The following is a 22,240-nucleotide window of genomic DNA, read 5'->3' as shown; positions in this document are numbered from 1 at the left end:
AGTTGGTTCATCATGATTCATGAATATAGCTGGTATGGATGCTGAGGATCTAAAGTTTCGGTCACTTCTTTACAATTTAACTATTCAACACATACACAAATAAAACATGGAACATTTATAGTTAAAGTTTAAGCACAACTAACCCGGTCAAGTTGATTGAGCAATTGATTTATGGTAATTACAAGATTTCAAGTTCGATTGGCCTTCTTTAATTTGTTTAATTAAACCGATCATCTATATCTTGACTAGTTTACCTCCTTATGGTTCTTTACCGACACCTAGGGTTACAAGGCAAACTTCACCTAAAGCGCACTTCTGGGTAGTAACTACGGACTCCCGTAAACACAAACACGATACATTAAGGTTAACTGGTTGAAATTCTTAACACGAACACGACTATAAATGGGTTGGCGCGATAGACAGTGCACATTTTGTTAATAGGTTTCGGGTTGTCGTGTCAATACGATATGACACGAAACTCATTTAAACCCGCTAAACCTATTAATATATTTATTTTAAAAAAAAAACCTACAATTCAATCCATCAAACAAACTAAAAAAGTATTCAATTCATAATATTAGGACTCTATGTATTCTAGTTGTATTGGGTATGTGTATCCCAGTCTTATTGTAATTCTTGTACTGCATTTATTGTTCTGTATTCCGTGACTCTGAGATTAATGCAAAGTACTAGTTCTCATCTAGTATCAGGTCAGGTTACCTATGGCTACCAATGAATCAGTCGATATCTCTTTAGAGCGGATTATCTCTAATATTGCTGCCCCTTCAGTGTCTGCGACCAAGAACAATAGAACATGTTGTCTTCTGCGGCGTAGAGGTCACCAACGTGGCGGACGTGGTTTTAATATTTAGTGTCAAATCTGAGATGGTTTCGGTCACACGGCAGCCAATTATTTTTGGTGTTATTCAGGGCTCCGGGTCCTCAGGCTAATTTGGTGTTTCAGGATGGTTTGGGTGCTGACACCTTATTAAATTCTCACACTTGGTTTCTTGACATTGGAGCCACAAATCATGCAACTCCAGACATAGCTGTCCTTTCTACCTCAGAGGAGTACACGGGCAATGGTACGCTTCGTGTTGGTGATGGTATGGGTCTATCTATTAGTCGTGTTGGTCATGCTACTTTTGATACCTCATCTAGGTCTTTTGAGATGTCTAATATTTTACATGTTCCGAGATTGTCTATATTTTTACTTTCGATCCAGCGTTTTGCTTCAAATAATCAGTGTTTTTTGAGTTTCACCCTTCCTTTTTTTGTTGTAAAGGATATCACCACTAATGCGGTGCTACTTCAGGGCAATAGTTTTTTCAAGCGAGCTCTGCTCCTTACCAGTCTCTCGTTCGTCTCCTTCTCCTTCTGCATTCCTTTCTACATGTGCTTCTGCTTCAATTTGACACAATCATCTTGGTCATCCACATCAGCGTGTTCTTAGTCGTGTCCTACAATCGTGTAGTTAGTGGGTCTAGTCGTTCTATTCATTGTGATTCTGCTTTATGTTCTACGTGTCAATTGGACAAATCTGCACATTTTCCCTTGCCATTTGTCCCTTACAAGGTGGGCTCATCACAATTTACATATTGAATGTTCACAATTGTGAACATATATTCATATATAAATCTTGAACATTCAGTATATAAATTGGAAACATTCAGTATGTAAATTATGTATTTTGGGTCTGGGTCCACAGAATAATAATTTGCCGTTGTAGTGTGGATTATTGCGCATTTATGGCCAACTCAGTTAACACCCAAGTGATAAATTGTGGGTAAAAATACAAAATCGAGACCTAACAATCGCAATGTGAGTTACATCTAATGTGATAAACTTTTTGTGGACACCAAACACTAACACTCCCACCTAAGAGACCGCTACCCTCTACCATCTTGTTGGGCTAAGATATAGAGACTTTTGGAGCGAGAAATTTTGCCTTTTTGGACAAATGTAGATTGCAATTAATCCGGGACGTCAACTCCGTAGCATGGAATAAGGCAGGAATAGGAATAGTTGGTTGTGATTAGGTGTATACATTGGATGCATTTACTTGTGGAGCACACTGCACACGTACGTACCAAAGAAGATTAGAAGAGTAAAAAGACATTAGGCATGCATGCACGCGAGATGCTTCAAACAATCAAACATCAATATCTTTCTTAAATCATGAGATAGCTAATCTGTTCCAAGGACATGATAGAATTGAAGATGAATCTGTATGTGGGGAAAAGCCTAAACCCGTACTTATTTTAGTAGCACTATAGACACTGCTTTTCTGGAATGGACAATAATGATAGTCCTTCCCTACAAAGAAAGTACAAACAATTCAATACCTAGCCTAGCTACCATGTACTCACTGTCTACTTCAAAATTAACGTAGCTCGGGAGAATTATACCCTCTTATGAAGCTAATGTGAGATCCTAACATAGACTAATGAAGAAGTGAGAACGACCAGACATAGCTAAAAATCTATAGATTCATGAATGAATCATTATCAAATTGGAAGTGGTTGCAAATTTGCATATATCTATAACACACTTAAGTTCTTTACTCAAGTACAAGAATAAATGGTACATTTGCTTTTCCACCTTTTTCCATCTGAATTTCCTTATGGTCGTGTTGGAAGTGAGGGACATTGGGGAGGCCAGGAAGGAAAAGAATTGGATGTCTGTACATTGTACTTACAAGTCATAGGGAACAGGGAGGCCCATCCACAAAAGAAGCCTCCGGGGCCGATCTAAGAACCTGGCTTGCCACGCAGGTTCCTCGCTCTCGTAAACGAAACCACATTTCTTGTAGAGGTTAAGTGCAGGCTCATTGTCGATGGCAACATGCACATACAAATCACTTATTCCTGAAATCACAAGACCACTGAGTCAACTCTACACATTTATTGTAAAACAGATCAGGGAACACATTTAAGGAATCCACAAATTGCACACACTTGGAACTTGGAAGAGAAGAAGAACAAAACAAGGGAAGACAGGGATCCCTGCCCTTGACGAAAATACAGAAAGAAAGCACAGCAACTTAGTAGACATAAAATTGAACTTGCTTGAAATGGAGGGTTCAGGAAAAGTGTTGTTTTCAGAGTTAAAATTTACTTGTGTTTCAGAAATAAGACGACCTGTCAATTGGAACAGATATACAGGAATGCTTACGCTTTTAGTACCTTGAGTATAGTGGCTATCATACCACTATACTCAAGGGGCCAATAGTTAAATTAACTCTTGACAGTAACTAAGGATGAGACACATGTAAGATGTCAGAACAAGCATATATCAGAAAGCAAATACCCCACTCTTCAGCAACCATCCTTGCCTGTGCAATGAGTGCATAGCCCAACCCATTTCTACGCAGTTCTTTAGCAACACATACATTACTAAGGTATGCTCTTGCAAAATCAGCTCCAATTCCCTGTTCAGAAGTAAAACTTATGTGATTGCCAAGTTGGAGGCATTCGTGTTACAAAAAAGGTCTACAAATTGGAGGCATTCTCATGGAAACTTATTTGTTTAAGCCCTGCACTCACAAGCAACTACAAATAAAATAAAGATTTCAGACATTCCATTTCTTAAAAATTTACTTTTGAGAGAACTTTTGATTCTTGTAATACACAACTCCCAGTCCATTAATCTAAGCTTCAAAATTTTTAGTATAACTATCGTCTATCAAGAGAAGAAAATCCATGCAAAGGATAAATAAATAAATGTAATAATAAAATAAAGTGCTACCTTAGGTTTCATTCCTACTATTTCATCTGGAAGGCTGATGCACTGGTTGAGATCTAGAGACCCAATGACTACTCTATTTTCCATATTATCTGGACACTGTAAGGGAAAAAAAAAAGTCAGAAACATGTCTTAAATAAGAGGTCAAAGTGCTCAGTTGTAAAATAGGAGATTGAAAGTAAGTGTGAAACTCAACTCAACTCAACTAAGCAGTAAGCCAGTAATCCCAAACTAATCAGTCTCGATTATATGGCCATAAGACATGTAACATGTTTTTATTAACAATGTCTACCAGAGTAAGCTTTGGTCAAATTTAACACTGGATTTTTTAAATGAAAAAGGCATCCATTGGTATGTGCAGGCAATCACATACGGAGTATGTTGCAGCTCTTTACTTTTCAGCCTTTGGAGTTGGGGCCAGATACTATTCACATGTATGGTGGATACACACTTCAAGAGTGGCTTGAAAATATGAATTGAGATGTACTTGATGTAAGGGAGCTGAGGAATATGCATTGGTTAAAGAACACAGAGATATGTGGAAAGGAGTACTTCACAAAACCATAAGCCAATTATATATCGAAAAAGTACTGCATAACAATAGCCTTCTCCCAGTAAATCCAGGGAAATAAATTGTGTTTTGTGGCATTAATTTTAGTTGAAAATCGAATGTGTGAACATTACTAGTAAATGTTACAGGCACTAAAGTATGTGGAGAAGGATTATTTTGTAATGCAAAGTTATAGCTATTTTGTACTTGTGATTTTTGCAATATTGCACTTTTGGTCATTCACCACCCTTGACCACTAAATCCTACATATGTCCAAGGAGAAAGTGGAGTTTTTCGAACGTGATTTGAGCTCTTCTTCAGTTATTCCTTACTGGAAATCTCCCTTTTGGCCACAAGAATAAGATGCTGAAATACTACTAGAAAAGTAAAAGTGCTAGTTCAATCAATCAATAACAAAAAGGTGCTTACTTTGTATGATGTACATAAATCAAGCGAAACACTTGACACTTGAGATAAAGGTACAGTGGCATTGATGCAGGAAACTCTTCCAAAACCCAACCTTTTCCCTGCAATGCGCTCCTTCAATGCTTCAAATTCACGTTCAGCCAAGTACTTTTTATGTTCCTAATATCACTTGAAAAGGAGAAACAAACATCAGCTTCACATGAGAATCTCATAAAGAGCATGATAATATAAGCTCAAATGTCAATGAATTCAGAGCCAAAATATGCCAATATGCTTCCCCTCAACCACTGCAGAGCAGACCTTCCTTTTCCAAACCACAATATCTACTCTAGCTAAGTTGACAAAATGCCAAATCAATTTTTGGTAAAACATAACATACCCATCTCATGCCAATGCTTCAATATATCTCCATTTTTTAACAAGTTCTCTCCCAAATCCCAAGTCCCAAATATACATTTTAACTAAATTTCATTACTTTCAAATTAAATTGAGCAAGGAAAACCTAATCCTAATCAAGTAGCAGAAATTGGAGGCGGTGAGGAAGTCGATAGACTTGAAGAGTCACCTCGATGTTGATAGAGTCATTGTGGGAGACATAGAAAGTCCGTACGCGAAGAGAAGCAGCAGCCCATAGCTCACTCTCGGATTTGGCTTCTGAGACATTGAGCAAAGACCTGTCGATTACAACGGGCGGCGGTTGGTGGTGGTGGGAGACCTGAGAGAGGATAAGGCGAGAGCGGTAGCGATAGGGGGCGAGGGTGAGGGTGAGGGTGGGCTTGGGGGAAAGAGAAGAAAGAGAGGGGAAGGTATATTGGAGTGAAGAAGAGGATAGTAATGGAGAAAGGACGGCCATGTTTTTTTCCCTATGGATTTCCTCCTTCAGTTCCAAGATTTTCTTGAGATAGCCTCTTTCCAATCTCTAGGCCTCAGGGCGGTAAACACAAGTTCAACACTTTTTTTTTTTTTCTTTTTTCTTTTTTTTTTAATAGAATAAAACCATAGATTAACTTAGATCCGAAAACAACACATTACAAAGATAAGAATGAAGGTTATCAAATTACTCCATGCAATAATACGTAGAGACAGACTGCTTAACTACGGTATGAGTTGTATGATTCACTGATCGTCTAGAGAAAGATAAAAGTACATGACAAAAGGTATTCAATATATTTTTTATATCGTTGACTAACAAATGAAAGGATGACCGTTCAGAATTACGATTTAGATTTTGAACCACTTTTAGAGAGTCTGTCACCACCTCCACTCTGTCAAGATGTAGATCCTTTATCTAACTTAATGCCTCCGGTATTGCAGCCGCTTCAGCTTTTCTTGGGGTGCACATACCAGACTTCTGAAACTCCTTTGCAACCACGATTTTTACTTCTTCATTGTGAATAACACAGCCAAATCCCATTCTCGCATTTTCCTTATTGATAGTTGCATCCACATTCATCTTGAGAAAGCCTTGTTGTGGTCTGGTCCAGCTGCTTGCCTATTGCCCTGGTTCAATGTTCTTCTTGTAGCTCTGTTCAATGTTGTTGTTGTTCCAAAGTTTATCATTGCGTTGTTTCCAGAGGTCCCAGCAAGAAATAATGAAGCTGCTTGGTTGCATAGTGCTTAGTCTCGGCATGTTATTTTGAACCAGTAATTAAAAGAACATACTGGTGCATTCTGAAAATAGAAATTTGCAAAGAGTCCAAATGACTTTGGCCAATTTGCAATCAACAAAAAGATGCCAAATGGATTCCTTCTCACTGTTACACAAAGGACAAAGATCATCACATTCAATTCTCCTTCTACATAGCAAGTCTATAGTGGGGAAACAGTCCGTGCACAACTGCCAGAAAAAAAACATTTTTACTTTTGGGGGAAGCTTCAGATTCTAGAAAGGTGTCCAGTACTACTCTTTTTCTTCATGTGGTAGTTCGCCATTAGAACTCTATAACAGCTCTTAATTGAGAAAGCACCATCCTCTTCAGGTGACCAAATCACTTTATCTGGGGATCGGAGTCAAGAACTGGTAGGGGTAACTTCAAAATAAGTCGGGCATCTCTAGTGTTAAACATCTCTTTAATTATATTCTCATCCCAATCTCTGTCAGTGGAGTCCTTCAAGTTGTCCACGGTTGCATGTTCCATAAATGGATAAGGGAAAGTTGTTACCTTAGGATTTGTTTTACCTGGCAGCCAACTGTCACTCCAAATATGAATTGAATTACCTCTGCCCACTCTCCACTTGATATGTTATTCCTTACAATATTTTGAGTTTCCATCAGGCTTGACCATATGAAAGAAGGGTTTGAGCCTTTATGTGCCTCCAAGAAAGTGGAATTAGGGAAGTATCTAGCTTTGTAAATCATTGCTGCTAAGGAATTAAGGTAATTGATGAGTCTCCAAGATTGTTTTGTGAGCATAGCTAAGTTAAAGTTCCTGAGATTCCTAAAACTCAAGCCTCCCCACTCCTTTGGGACACACCTTATCTCAAGATTTCCAGCGAATACCCTTGTTCTTACCATTGTGACTTACTTTCCACCAAAAACAATTCATAGTAATTTCAATCTCTCTAATGATTTCTATGGGAATGAGAAAGACACTCATAGCATAGGAAGCGATGGCTTGAATAATGCTTTTAAGAAGGACTTCTCTCCCCGCCCTAGACAAGAACATTTTATTCCAACCCCTAATAATCCTACTCAAGATTTTCTCTTTTAAAAACCCAAACATCTGCCTTTTGTTTCTACCTATTAGCATAGGTAATCCTAAGTAATTAACTCTCCCTACAACCCTATTAACCCCTAGTATGGCACTCACCTCCTCCCTCATATCCTCCCTAACATTTCCACTAAAACAAAGAGAAGACTTATCAAAGTTGACAATTTGACCTGAAGTCAAAGCATACTAGTGTAGGAGATGCTTAAGGTTGGCAGATTCCATAGGGTTAGCTTTGAAAAAGATGTAGTTATCTTCGGCAAAAAATAAGTGGGAGACACTTGGAGCAATTCTAATAATAGCTATAACATGCAGTTTTTCCCCCTGTCAAACTCTCTCAACAAAGCACTAAAGCTTTTAGCTACAAGTAGGAACAAATAAGGGGAAATGGGATCACCCTGACGAAGAACCCTCTTAGGATAGATAGGACCAATTTCCTCCCCTTGATTTAAGACAAAATACTCCACCATTGAGATACAATGTAAAACAAGATTGACCCACTTTTCAGCAAAACCGAGCTTAAGCACGATAGCACGGAGTAAGGAACACTCAATTATATCGTATGCCTTGCTTATATCAAGCTTGAGCTCGGCATAACCTATCATTCCTTGGGTTTTCCATTTCAGAAAATGTTGCATCTCAAATGCCACCATAATATTATCCGTAATGAGCCTTCCCAAGACAAAGGCGCTCTGATTTTCAGAGATCATATGGTTCATGATTGGTTTGAGTCTATTGGCAATAGCTTTAGTGACTATTTTGTAGGTCACATTGCATAGTGCAATGAGTCTTAAGTTAGCCATTGTTTCAGGGTTGTTCCTCTTGGGTATTAACACAATGTGAGTCTGATTCAAGTATTTAGGGAGTTGGCCAGAGCTAATAGAATCATTACAAAGCTCAACAATGTTATCCCCTACAATATCCCAATATGCATGGAAAAAAGTCGGGATTCAAGCCATCAATACTTGGACTTTTATCTGGGTGCATCACGTAAGCAGCTTCCTTGACCTCCTCTTTTGTGAATAACCACAATAAAGCATCATTTGGGAGTCAGTGACTTTGGGAGTGAGACATTGAAGGATTGGTTCCTGAGCCCCAACTGAAGTAGATTTCTTCTAGGTTTGCTTCTAGATTGCTTCTAGATTTGCTTATATCTTTATAATTTCGGTTCTAGTCTCTATTTTAGTAAGGAAGCAGAAGGGCAGGAAGGGTTGAAGTAATCCGGTGACCTGAGACGTCTATACGAGGTATGAGCTAAGCTGACTCTATTTGATGATTTTTAAGAGTAATATCTTAAGGGGTATGTTGTTTAGAAATTGATGGGAGGTTATAGATATTTAAACTCAATGATGTTTACTTTAAAGATGATTTGTGTTTTCCTTATAAGGTTTGTTCATATTATGTGCCTTATTAATTTCTTTAATGTATTAAATAAAATTAGTAACTTATCCACCTTTTTTAAGGTTTAAAAAGATGTTGGAAATATTAATATGGAGTATAACGGAGAAGCTTCAACTAGTAATACTTCTAAAATTTTTACTAAAGAATGGAATAAAATTATTAATAATAAAAATAAATTAGAGCAAGAAAAAAGAGATTGGTATCAGGTAGGTAATTACCATAGAACTAAATATATACTGTGTGAAAATGAGACATGAAAAAACTATCATTATGATAAATGTAAACAAACAATAAATAATTTAAACAAAATAGATAAAAAGATAGTAGAACTTGAAAAACTAGCAGCAGAACAAAGAAGAGTAGTATTAACACGTTCTACGAAAAGATTTAACAATTTGGAATACCCAGACTAAAATCATGAGTAGTAAGGATAAATTTAGAGCTGGAAAATTTATTAAAACACTTGATAGAGCAATAAAAATAAACAAAAAGCTTTAATAGAAATAAAAATGACTTATGAAATTGTTAAAGAAGTACACAATAAAAGTCAAGAGAAATATCACACAATAGCACAATTTGCCCAAGAAATAAAAGAAACTAAAATAGAGACTAGAACCGAAATTATAAAGATAGAAGCAAATCTAGAAGAAATGACTCAACAAATAAATCAATTTGCCCAACAAATAGAATATAATGAATTAGAAATTCCAATATTAGAAACATTAAGATATAGAACATTAACACATTTATTTACATAATTCATTCAGAAACCTTTACACTCCTATGAATATAGCTAGCCTTTGTAATCCTACGAATATAACTAGCCTCCCCCAAAAGGAGTCAGCTTAGCACTTGTTTGTGGATTGCTTTTATGCGAAATAATGTTGAAACCAGCTAGGCTTTCAACTGCATAATATACGAACTCATTCCAAGCATGGTTCAATCATCTCTCTCTTCATTGTCACGGGAGCATATATGCGCATTGGTCATGTAATGTTGGGAGATATGGAAGCAAAGAAATGAGAGAGTTTGTGGTTGGAGTTGCTTCTCTCTCTAGGAAAGGGTTCTCTCCCTTCTCTCTAGATTTCCACATCTTCCTTAGTCTCTTTTTTCTACACAATCCTTTTTCCGTCCAGAAAACCTCTGGTGTTCCAATGGATTATCTTCCAACCAGCACGAAACTGGTTTGTTTATGCTAGTTTTGGGCGTGCTTCTGGTGAAGTTTCTGAAGTGTGTGCAATTCCGGCCAGCAACCAACTCAACACACGTTCTCTTTCGACAAACTTTGTAAAGGTTGTTGGCTTTGAGGACGGCTAGTAGAGGTCGTGGTGGAGTTTTGGACGGCAACATCCATACTTATCGTGGGTGCTGGAAGCTCGACCGTATTCCAGCAAGGTAATCTAGCAAAGTTTTCGTTGGTTTACAGTGGGTGGGTTCTGCTTAGCACCACCTCCGTCGGCTGAGTCTTGCACGGCCATTTTTATGTTTTTGGTGGAGTAAGTCCAGTTTACTCCTGTCATTGGTTAATTCCGGCAAAATACATCACAGCTGAGTCTTAGCACGGCTGTTTTCTCGCCAGTCCAACCTTCAATCGGAAGGCAGGTTCTAAAACAGTGATTGGGACTTGGTTTGTATTTTTTCCGGCATCTTTTTCTGTCTCCGCCTTGGTAGAATTTTCCGGTGACCGGATTCTTTTCCCTCCCAAACTTTGAAACTGAATTCTTTCAAATTTCAAATTTCAAAGTAGGGGGGAAAACTGATAGGCTTTTTGGAATTTTTTATTGTTGCTGGGCAGTGGGCAGGAACTTTTCCTGTTCATTTATCAGACTTTGTTTCTTGACATCCATCTGGCCATAATGGAAACAAGTCACAAAAAGACAACAACAGAGGTGACTTGCTCAAGAACATTGGGGTCCACAGACACTTATTCCACTGCATATGTGACTGAAAATCTGGGAGAATCAAGTCACATGGCCTCAAAGGAAAAAGATTTATGGGCTAATTTATTCAAGGAAAATAAGGACACCCTTGGTGCCTCTGCAGCACTAAAATATTTCCCACCGGTCAATGGCAATGCACAACTTGAGTTCAATGAAATTCTAACCATAAAGGAACGGTGGGGATTTGGCTTACTTGGTAGCTTTGCAGGAAGGTTCCCTGGAGCCTATGCTATTCAGTCCTTGGTTAATTTTTGGAAGATCAATTGCAAATTTTTCACTCAACCGAATGGCCATGTTCTTTTCCGTTTCCAATCAGAGGAGGACCGGTGTACAATACTTAAGAATGGGCCTTATTTCTTGTTTGGGAAAAGACTCTTTCTTAAATCTCTTCCAGAAAAATTTCGATTGGAAAATGAGGATTTCAGCACCTTGCCTATATGGGTCAGATTCCCCTTTCTGCCCATTGAATGCTGGTCACCAACAGCATTAGGGAAAATAGGCTCGTGTATTGGCATCCCAATCTGTGCAGATGAAAAAACTCGAGAGCAACGCATAGGCAGAGAAGAATGTGCCAGGGTTCTCATTGATATTGACACCTCAAAACGTGTCCCAGATTCTGTTTTGGTGAATATGCCTGATGGTAATTCTTTTAGACAGAAAGTCACCTTTGAAATCAATCCGTGTTATTGCACCAAGTGCAATAGCAATGATCACTTTAAGGAAAAATGCACCGGGATTAAGCCTTGGGCCAAAAAGAGAGGCAAGAAGGCCAAAGTTACAAAACAGACAGCAACTAAATCTTTGCATCAGAATAAATCTGCCAACAAGGAACAAGATACATCTGCTGCTGTTTTGGAAGATCATACAACTACTCAGGAACCCTGCCCTCAGGCTAGTCCATGCATCCAATCGGTACAGCCTGAGCCTTGTCCAGAGGCAAAGGAGGCGTCTGAGCAGTGTACTGTTTTAGCTTCTAACCCACCTTCTAGCAAAGAGACAGATGATCAAGTTTTGGATAATGCATCACCAGAGAAGGGTGATGAAAATCCCCAGGAGGATACTCAATCTGGAACAGGAGATGCTGAGGAAGAGTCAGATGCCTCCTCTTTAGATGGGGCTGATTCTGATGACCAAAGGGAAGATCCAAAGGATAAAGGCAAGAAACCTGCTGCGTCTGAATCACATACTGGTGGGATGGGTACAAGGAGTAAGACTAAATCGGGGCCGAAGACAAGCTTCAAAAATGCTCTTCTCTCCCCACCGAAAGATAAGGTTGCTACTGGAAGTAATCGTGCTGGAAACCGTTTTGTTCCCCTGCCAGTGGGGGGTAAACCAATGGCCCGTGGCGGTGGTAGACGGCAAGCCACCTCGGTTGCCAAATGATCCTCGCTTTTTGGAACGTAAGAGGGCTTAACAAGGCCCTCAAAATGGGGAGGGTTGCCAAGTTTGTAAGGCAACACCATATTTCATTTTTTGGACTTCTTGAAACAAAACTTCCACCCTATAAAGTGGATCTTTTAATTCAAAGGCATTTTAGCAATTGGCATTGCTTTGTGGACTTCAATATTATTCAGAGAGGAAGGATCATTCTCGCTTGGAATCCCTCTAAAGTGGACTGTTCCATCCTTGATGTGTCTCCACAAGTTATTCATTGTTCTCTTCGGTGCAAGATAACAAATAAGAACTTTCTGTGTTCTGCAGTTTATGGACTCTATTCTGTAGTGGAAAGAAGATTGTTATGGGAGAAACTCATCTCCCTTGGACCTCTTCAATCACTCCCTTGGCTGATTGGGGGAGACTTTAATGTAGTGAAAGACCCAGAGGAGAAGCAAGGAGGACAAATCCCGACAAGTTATATGACTAGAGATTTTGTGGAATGCTGTGCACACCTCAATCTCACCGGTGCACCCAGTTCTGGTAATCTGTTCACTTGGACAAATGGGCGGGTCAAAGCAAAATTAGATCGCGTCCTCATCAATATACCATGGCTTATTTCGGGCCTTGCTTGTTTTGTGGAATTCTTAAAGTTCGATTGCATTTCAGATCATTGTCCTATGGTTGTTAAGCTTTTTAACAACTCCGGTGGTGGGAATAGGCCTTTCAAATTCCTTAACATGTGGATAACTCACCCCAACTTTCAATCCATCCTGGAGGAACGATGGGGCTGCATCGTTAGGGGATCCAAGCAATATATTCTTGCAATAAGATTGAAGGCTTTCAAAAGACACCTTAGAGAGTTAAACAAGTTGGAATTTGGGCACATCTCGGAAAAGGCCAAGAGAGCAAATGAGGAATTCCAAGCTTTCATCCAGGATTTTAAAGTTGAATCTGCCCGAGATGAGGATCGTGAAAGACTCAAGCATCTAAGGGAGCATGCTTGTTTTTTGGCTGAGGCAGAACGTTTATATTTCTGTCAAAAGCTAAAAACCAAACACTTACTTCATGCCGACAAAGGTTCCAAGTATTTTCACGACTTGATTCGTAAGAAACACCAGGATGGGACAGTCAACTTTGTTCTTGATCATAATGGTGAGCCAACAACTTCAATTGATCAAGTTGGTGCCCTATTTGTCAATCATTTCCAGCAGCTGTTTGGACAAGCAAGGGACCGCAGAAGATGCGATCGGGATTTCTTCCAAAATGGACCGAGTTTAAATCATGATCATCACTCCTTACTTGAGGCACCTATTTCAGAAACTGAAATCAAAGATGCCCTATTTGATATCAATGATGAAAAATCACCTGGACCAGATGGATACTCATCAGCGTTTTTTAAGAAAAACTGGCAAGTTCTCAAGGAAGAAATAATTGGAGCTGGTATGGAATTCTTTAGGACTGGCATTCTGCTCAAGCAATTAAATCATACAGTTATTGCGTTGATTCCCAAGAAATCACAAGCCCAATTTGTGGGGGATTTCAGACCAATCTCTTGCTGCAATGTATTCTACAAAATCATTGCAAAAGTCCTTGCAAAGAGATTATGTAATGTATTACCATCTATCATTGATCCAGCTCAAGGGGCCTTTGTGGGAGGAAGAAATATGTCTGACAACATTTTCCTTGCACAAGAATTAATTCGTGGTTACTCTAGGAAGAGGATTTCACCGAGATGCATGATTAAAGTTGATCTCAAGAAGGCATATGACACCATTGACTGGGAATTCATTAAGGAGGCGCTGGAGGGTCTTCACTTTCCAACAAAATTCATCGATTGGATCATGGAATGTATAAGCTCAACATCTTTCTCAATCTCAGTTAATGGCTGCCTTTATGGACATTTTGAAGGGAAAAGAGGCCTGCGACAAGGGGATCCAATATCCCCTCTCATTTTTACCATTTGCATTGAGTACTTCTCACGGGTACTCAAAACTAAGGCTCAAAGCCCGCTTTTCGCCTTTCATCCGAAATGCTCCCAGTTGGGTATCACGCACCTTGCCTTCGCAGATGATTTAATGCTTTTCTCCAAAGGAAACCCAACATCGGTAACCATCCTCCTTAATGCTCTAAAGGAGTTGGAAGAAACTTCAGGGCTAACTGTTAGCATTGAAAAATCTAACATCTTTATAGCAGGGATCCGAGATGATAGATTGGATTTTTCAGGAATGCCGAAAGGCCAACTACCGGTAAGGTACCTAGGCATTCCTCTTGATGGGCAGAGGCTCAAAGTTGCCCAATTTTCCCCTCTCATTACAGCAATCACTCGGTTGATCGAAAAATGGAAGGGATGCACCTTGTCGTACGCTGGACGACTTGAGCTCATAATTTCAGTAATCCAAGGTACTATTAGTTTCTGGATTCAGAACTTTCCGCTTCCTGCTAATGTGATTGATCATGTAGCATTTCTCTGTGGAAAATTTCTTTGGGGACGGAGAGTTTCCCTAATTACTTGGGATAAGATTTGCTTTCCAAAGGAAGAAGGGGGGCTTGGCATCCATGATTTTAAAGTTTGGAACACATCCTTCTTCTCAAAGGTTTTGTGGGACATACACTCCAAGAGGGACTCGCTTTGGATCCGATGGGTCAATTCTGTCTATCTAAATGGCAATGATGTTTGGGACTTTTGCCCAAACAAAAGGGACTCTGCGCTATTCAAGAAGATTTTTGAAGCCCGAGACAAAATCTCACTGGCCAAGGGAGGATTGCAAAATGCAAAGGAATTCCTTCATAATTCTGTGAACAATAACAAGTTTCAAGTTTCACAGGTCTATGACCTTCTTCGAGAGAAGTCTCAGCCAACTTTTGCATGGAGATTTGTATGGAGATCTTACATTCCCCGCAAATTTTCATTTATCACATGGCTTGCCATTCATCAAAGGCTACCAACAAAGGATAGACTTCCATTTCTAGACATCAATACCGACTGTTCAATGTGTGTGGGTGCTAAAGAAACGGCTCAACACCTCTTCTTTAAATGCCCATTTTCCTTACAAGTTTGGAATGAAGTGCGGATGCATTTTGGGTTTCACAAATGCACGAATGCAATCAGGAGCTCAATCAAGTGGATCAACAGATTGCACGGAGGAGCACGCCCGCGTTCGAAGGCAATTACCATTGCTCTTATTTGCACCATTTATCACTTATGGAGGAACCGAAATAGAGTTCACCATGATGAAGACTGGTTGCCCATCAATGGCCTTGTGAAAAATATTGCCAAAGACGTGTACCGAGTCATCTTCTACCTTTATCCTACTACATAATGTGGACAAGCATACTGTGCTGTTTTTGGGTCCCCGCAGTTAATAGGACCGCATATATGGAGGGGATCTCAAAGGGTTGGACATGCCAATTCACTTCACAGAAATGGCCTTCGCCTATTTGAGAATAGACTTAATCCTCTTCCATCTTTGTTTTCTTAATTGGCTTTGCCACTGTTTTTGTTGTTTTGGATGTATAACAATGTACAGTATGTACCCGTTGTTTTTATCTGGGTCGGGGCTTGCCTCGCTCCCTCGAGAAATACACATTTACATTTCCTCGAAAGAAATGAGAGAGTTTGGCACAACAAACTCTCTTCAGGTTGTCCAAAGCTTTACACTAATTGGAGGAGAATCTTCATTTCATTTGATTCTTCAAGATATTAAAAACTTATTGAGCAAATTTACAAGTGTTTTTATCCTTCGTAAAGTTACCAACGAATGGTGTAGCTCATGGTATAGCTAGGCGAACTATTTATATGTTTGGTTGTTCGGAATGACATTTTAGACATCCCTCTTTATTTTGTAACATTTTATCTACGAACTTGATTTAATGAATTGGTATTTTTTCCAAAAGAAAAAAAAAATACTCCGTAGTATGGTATCCCGGTTTTTGGACACAAGAAAAATTAGTAAGGTTAGTAGCATAGATAACAAAATAGGAATAGGAGTAGTAGGTTGGTCAACCAGCAGGCCCACTCACCCCCAAACATCGTCAACTGTTTTCTTATCTTACACAAACTATGTGCGGTGCGGTGCTGCCGTCTATTTTCATCATTACCCGGAATATCTCCAATTCTCCCTTCTTCATCTTCCTAGTACCAAAATTTCAATCTTTTTTTTTTTTTTTTTTTCATTTTTTGTTTGTTTTATTTGTATAAAAAAAGAATATCTACAACACCGGCAGGCGCCATACTATCTTATCCTTTCAGGCTTCAAGGTTTCTTCAATTCAATCCTCTCCTCATCCATTCGCCGTTGATTGAAGATCCACCGCCACCACATGCCAATCATACCGTACGACAATCACCGGCAAGGCCTCGCGCCTAAGCGAAACGCGAGTAGCAGCCCAAGAAAGCTCCTTTTCGTCTTCCTCAAATGCATCATCATGGCCCTCATACTCTCCCTCTTCCTCCTCTTCCTTGGCTTCGCCGCCCTCATCCTCATCCACTTTCTCCTCACCACCACCGCCTTCCGTCGCCGCCACCGCCGTCGCGAGCGTCATACCTTGACCGCTCCGCCCTTCTCCGCCCCTGATCTCATGAACCGCCTCCCTTGCCTCAACTACTCTGCTTCTGCGCATACGGCCAAGGATTGTGCCATTTGTTTGGATAGCTTCAAGGATGATGAGCTGTGTAGGAATTTGCCAGATTGTAGCCACTTATTCCATATGAAATGCGTGGATTCTTGGCTCACAAAAGTTTCCAATTGCCCTATTTGTCGGACCCCGGTTAAATTGCACTCTGGGGGATCCGATTTCACCAATGACGATTGGAAGACATGGTGGGTAGTTGGTGTTTGAACATGGAATTGCTAAATTTTGGCATCCACTCCTTGTTTTTGTAAGTTTCTTCTTTTTTCTCTTTTAGCATTCTTTTATGTACATATGCTGGCTTATCAATTTTCATCATTTCCCTTTCAAATTCATAGTTATGTTCATTAGTTTGTAGAAACTGAAACTGGCAATTGATTGGCTGAACAGTATAAATATGCATTCTAAAATGTAATGCACTATGATTTTTGAGTAAATTAACCCTACAGGCTACAGCTACAGGTTGATATAAACACTGAACACTCAGTTTTATTACTTTTAATAATGCAAACAAATGGCAGGAGGTTTGGCTAGTATGAAGGTATGGATGAACTTCTAAAGGTTTTGAATGGCTTTAATCCTGCCCCGTTATTGCACATATGTGCATTCAAAAGATTAGTTAAATGTGGGAGCTGACGATTTGCCTCAAGGATGCATGTTTTACAATTTAGAGCCCAACTTCTTACATCCTATTACACTAATGAAATTTATGAGTGAAGATGGCTTGCACCATTGCAGACAACCACTAGAGTTAGAAGTTTCTCTGTGAAACTATATTAGATTTAGTATCACTCCCATACAAAACATGCGAGTAAAGCAGCAGGCTGGGTTGGGATAAAGACGGTCGAACAACTGAACTGTACTTTTGGTAATGGATTGTTGAAGAGAGCACTTTCTTTAAAGTAATCAACTTTTCTTTTGGATGAAAAATTGCATCCTTGATGTTATTATGGCATTGTTGTAATCTGTGTTTATTGGCATCCCCTCTTCTTTGTGCTCTGTTCTATCGTTTTTAGGTTCTTTTCTAAAGTAAGGCCAACATTATTTTTCCTCGTGTGCAGGCTTGAATGACAGTATTAGTTATGAAAATCAGATAAAGCTAGTAAACAGGATGTGAAGGATGAAGATGATGCAATCTGAATCATTAATGATTTGCCAGAGCAAACTCCTTGTGTTGAGGAGGAAGCAAGGGTGAAGTTTTCTGCTAGTTTGGAATATTTATGATCTGAAAGTGAAGTGATTTTATGAACTAAAACTGTATTCCTTCCTGTGAAGTGTCAACATCATAACCTAATTGCTTACATTTGTTCTGTTTTAGCTTTGATGTATATAAAGTTGTTATAAGATTGATACTTAGAAAGCCATGCACTTTTTTCATTTTTTTTATCCCTCTTCACAAGTGGCACATAACAGACAACTATGTTATGATGTTTATGATTTTCATGTATGATTACCAAACATGTAGGAAATTTTTCACTTTGACAGATATTATAGAATGAATAATTCACTTTCCACATGTTCATCTGCTTCCTCCCCTTATTTTCATTTTGATAGTTGAAGTACTAAAGAACATCTCCTTTGCAAATCATTGAACTCTCACTTTTCATGTAAAGCATATCATCAATCCATTAACAACAAACTTATTAAAATTGGTTGCATCAGGAGTGACAAGTTTGTGAGTGTGTATGTAAGAATAAATAGCATTTTCCTAATGATAATACCACCCTAACAATTAAACAGATCTCCATTATATAAAACTCAACATAATTAATCGAAATACAAAGAATAATTGATATATAAGGTGGAAATAAGTGTTGTTCCGAGCAAAAGAAGTCGGAGTGTTATCAAAAAATGGATGAGTTCCACAAAGGCAAAGGCATGAATTAAAGTTAATATTGATGGAGCATTAGGTCAGGGACCGTATGGAAGATTTGCCTCTTGATTTGCTACTTCAAGAGGTGTGGTCTCAGGGTATTGGTTTAGTAAATGAGAAGTTTCATTAAGACTTGCTTTTAACAGTAGGACAGGGGCTTGATTTTGGCCGGTGTAGTCTTAATTAGGGCATTAGTTTAGTAAATAAGATGTTTCACTTAAGACTTGCTTTTCATAGTAGGGTGAAAGCTTGATTTTTGCCATAAACATTGGGATTTGAGTTGGATTAGACATTTTGTACGCGAAAGTGTATAATTTGATATTCAAGATGATGGACAGCAAATTCAGAAATCCCAGTTATCCCAAAAAAAAAAAAAAAAGTTGAGTTGGAAAGCGACTCATTGTGAAAGTCACGGAAGGAGTTAATGACAGGGACCATTATTATATTTCTACGTTGTTGAAGCAGCAATTAGGAAGATGCTAGGAAGGAGTTGGGGCTACCTGCTGCAGATAAAGAGTGAAGAACTGAAGACACAAGACTTTAAGCATGCATAATTATGACGCTTTCTTTGCCATATTGGCTTCACTTTGAACGTTTCAATCGTTGTTTATTTAATTTGTGGCTGAGCTATATCTTTCATAGCTTCCACGCGGATTAATTGAATTGGTACGCTTCTGCCAACTTTTTTTTTTTTTTAGTACAACGCTTCTGTCAACTTAATTGCACACAAAATGACTTTTAAAACTATTGTCCAGTCCTGAATCAATCAGAATAATGCATGGACAAATTCAACCACATACAATATATATATATAATGCATTATTATTATTATTATAAATAGACTGTTAGTTTTTCCCTTTGGATTATCAATTTTATCTTTGAAATTCAACACCGTATAGTACCTTAGCTAGCTTGAGAGGTATGGAGATTCCTAATCTTCTTGGCTTTGTAGTGATTCTGAGGGAATCCATTAATCTTCTCCCCAGAAATGGGAAGCTCATGGCCTGCATAACCTCAATTCACCTCCTCTTATACTCACTCTTCTTCTTGGCCTTCAGTTTCGCCTCCAAATCCTTATTCCGGGATATACTAATCAAGGAATCCATTATACCCATCTCAACCCCAAACTCCTCCGATTTCACAAACGCAATCGAGGGTATCAGGAAAGATGCCCTTCTCTCCTTCTTCCTCAACTTCGCTTTCATAGCCTCTTTCGTCATTCTCTCTTTCTTTTCCACCATAGCAACAATCTTCACCTCTGCTTTTTCTTACTCCGACCACACCTTATCCCCCACGGATTTGCTATCCCGGATAAAGAAATCGTGGATAAGCCTGTTCATCACATGGTTCTACACAACCCTTCTTGTAATAGGCTACTTCTTCTTTGGCCTATCCATGTCCTTCCCTCTAATGATGTCTTCCAATATCTATACTAGCATAGATAGAGTAATATTGTTTGCTATCTTCGCATACATTTTCTACCTCTATATATCCGTAGATTGGGTTCTGGGCTTAGTTGTTTCAGTGATAGAAGAGAATTTGTGTGGGCTTGAGGCTCTAGGGAAAGCTGGGAAAATGGTGAAGGGCAAGAAGTTGCATGGGTTTTCTATGAACATTACGTTTGGTTTAATGAACTTGGTTATATTCCAAGGTCTTAGGATAGTTAAGGGAGAAAAGTGGTTGTTTAATGAAACGGCTTATATGTTGGTTATGGTGATGTTTTCTGTGTTGTTTAATGTTTTCCAGTTGGTGGCTTACACTGTGTTGTACTTCCATTGCAAGAAGAATAATGGAGAAGAGGTTGAGCTGCAGGCAAGTGTTGAATATGGGAAGCTCACTTCTTTGCCTTTGATCAATGCCACAAACTAATTATATATATGTTTCTCTGTCTATGTAATTTCAAAAATTAAATCTTCTTTTGTATAGATAACGTGAGTTTCTTAGCTTGTTTGTATTACAATGTGTACGTTAATACATTATTATCACTTACATATTGTTGAAAGAATGTTGTAGTGGGTTGTTGGGCGGGAATCGGTACATATAAGGCCAAGTTCAATAATTGATGATACTTATTAAAGTTTTTAAAAAGACTTAATATGTAGGCTTTAAATAGACTAAGGGTAAATTTTACTCTGGTCCAAAACGATGCCGCTTCTTTTAATGAAAAGAAATGACACTCATTCCAGGTAATTAGTTACGTTATGCTTGTATAATATAGTAAATTTCATTTTATATACATTATAATTTATTTTAGCACAAGTATAGGCTCAGGCCTTAAATTTTTGTAACAGTTCCATGCCTAATCTTTTAAAACTCGGCTTCACTTGTCTATTTCCATTTCTAGGTGTCAGTATTATTTTTATTAATAATAACGTAATGAAAGGTTGTTGATATGGACATTATATTATTCTAATCAATAACGTATTGAAAGCGGTGTTCTAAAAAATATACGCCATATTTGATGGAGTACTGTTAAGAATTTTATTTGGAAAACTACTCTGGGGAAATAACAATGTTTATGATTGGAATCATCATTTAAGGTGAAGAATTTCCTTTGGTATCATCAACAATAGTGTACCTTTTATCCTTGTCACAAATGAAAATAACAAATAAAAAAGAACAGTATAAATGTTTGATATGCGTTGTGAAAACAAAAAGTGGATCGATCAGATATGGAAAACCAAATTGATCAGACCAAACTCATCAACAAGGTGGAAAAGCAATCATCTCTAGGGATTCTTGGAATCATCAAAGAATCGTTGAACACCACCTTAAGAAATGGAAAGCCCATGCTCGCAATCCTTCTCTTCACTCTCTACTTCTTTTCCATTTTAGAAGTCGGAGAGTATCTGCTGTCTAAACCAATTCCTCGACGCCTTTCCCCCAAATCCAAGCTTAGCCCACAGGCCTTTTGGTATTACGCATTTCACTATGCCAAAACTGCCATTTCCTGCGTCGTTTTGCTCTTTCTTTCAATGGCCACTATACACACCACCTCCGAAGCCCACGCCGGGAAACCACGCACCATAAAAGACGCCATCTTCAGCGTAAAGGGGGTGTGGAAGAGCGTATTCCTCACGCTCTTTTACGCCGTCTTGATTTTAATAGGCGCGTTGACTATATTCTGGATGCTATTTCAGCTAACCCCATCTCTTCCTGTTTCTGATACTGTATGGAGCTGCGTAGACATCGCGTTGGCCTTCATCGCCTTGGTTGTTCTGGTGTATATGCTGGCCATTTCTGGTCTGAGCCTGGTGGTTTCCGCGGCGGAAGAGGGTTGCGAGGGGCTAAGCGCGATTAGCAGAGGCGGGGAGCTTGTGAAGGGCAAAAAGCTTCAAGCTTGGGTTCTAACTCTGCTTTATGTACTGTGTATTCTGGGCGTGTCCTTGCTATCCAAGTTTGCGAAAACAAAAATGATTGGCGTCGGAAATTGGACTCCCCATGCCGTTTTGGTGGCGATTAATAGTGCAATATGGGTTATCTCACACTTTCGCTTTGTTGTGCTTACTGTCTTCTACCATCAACTCCATTACACAAATCTGCAGCCTGCAGATCCTGTTTATGCTCCCATCTCAACCCTTGTTTGATTTCTA

General features: G+C 38.9%; 3 protein-coding genes across 3 annotated transcripts; 1 reads left to right on the top strand and 2 right to left on the bottom strand.

The window, feature by feature from the left end:
• Positions 1-1,716: 1,716 nt before the first annotated feature.
• Positions 1,717-5,658, bottom strand: LOC116001762. Its single transcript, XM_031241699.1, has 6 exons — positions 5,286-5,658; positions 4,724-4,879; positions 3,748-3,843; positions 3,310-3,430; positions 2,699-2,867; positions 1,717-2,074 (listed from the first exon to the last, which is right to left on the bottom strand). The coding sequence occupies exons 1-6, from the start codon at positions 5,571-5,573 to the stop codon at positions 2,059-2,061; spliced, it is 846 nt and encodes a 281-aa protein (XP_031097559.1). The 5' UTR covers positions 5,574-5,658; the 3' UTR covers positions 1,717-2,058.
• A 2,072-nt stretch (positions 5,659-7,730) lies between these two features.
• LOC116002268 lies at positions 7,731-8,231 on the bottom strand. The gene has a single exon (XM_031242370.1). It carries the CDS (start codon positions 8,229-8,231, stop codon positions 7,731-7,733), a length of 501 nt encoding a protein of 166 aa, XP_031098230.1.
• Positions 8,232-19,430: 11,199 nt separating this feature from the next.
• On the top strand, positions 19,431-20,590 carry LOC116002825. Its single transcript, XM_031242990.1, has one exon. It carries the CDS (start codon positions 19,569-19,571, stop codon positions 20,514-20,516), a length of 948 nt encoding a protein of 315 aa, XP_031098850.1. The 5' UTR covers positions 19,431-19,568; the 3' UTR covers positions 20,517-20,590.
• The last annotated feature ends 1,650 nt before the right edge of the window (positions 20,591-22,240 follow it).

The sequence above is a fragment of the Ipomoea triloba genome, chromosome 13 (assembly GCF_003576645.1).
Source record: "Ipomoea triloba cultivar NCNSP0323 chromosome 13, ASM357664v1".
NCBI lineage: Eukaryota > Viridiplantae > Streptophyta > Magnoliopsida > Solanales > Convolvulaceae > Ipomoea > Ipomoea triloba.
Note: the sequence above shows the minus strand (reverse complement) of the source record. Positions and strands in the feature narration are given on the sequence as shown.

Excerpts from the sequence above, each read along its gene's own strand:
- LOC116001762 (XM_031241699.1), bottom strand. The coding sequence starts at position 5,573 with ATGGCCGTCCTTTCTCCATTACTATCCTCTTCTTCACTCCAATATACC. Across the intron at positions 4,880-5,285 it reads ATGACTCTATCAACATCGAG|GAACATAAAAAGTACTTGGC; the intron begins GTGACTCTTCAA and ends AAGTGATATTAG. Across the intron at positions 3,844-4,723 it reads ATTTATGTACATCATACAAA|TGTCCAGATAATATGGAAAA; the intron begins GTAAGCACCTTT and ends TTTCCCTTACAG.
- LOC116002268 (XM_031242370.1), bottom strand. The coding sequence starts at position 8,231 with ATGGCTAACTTAAGACTCATTGCACTATGCAATGTGACCTACAAAATA.
- LOC116002825 (XM_031242990.1), top strand. The coding sequence starts at position 19,569 with ATGGAGATTCCTAATCTTCTTGGCTTTGTAGTGATTCTGAGGGAATCC.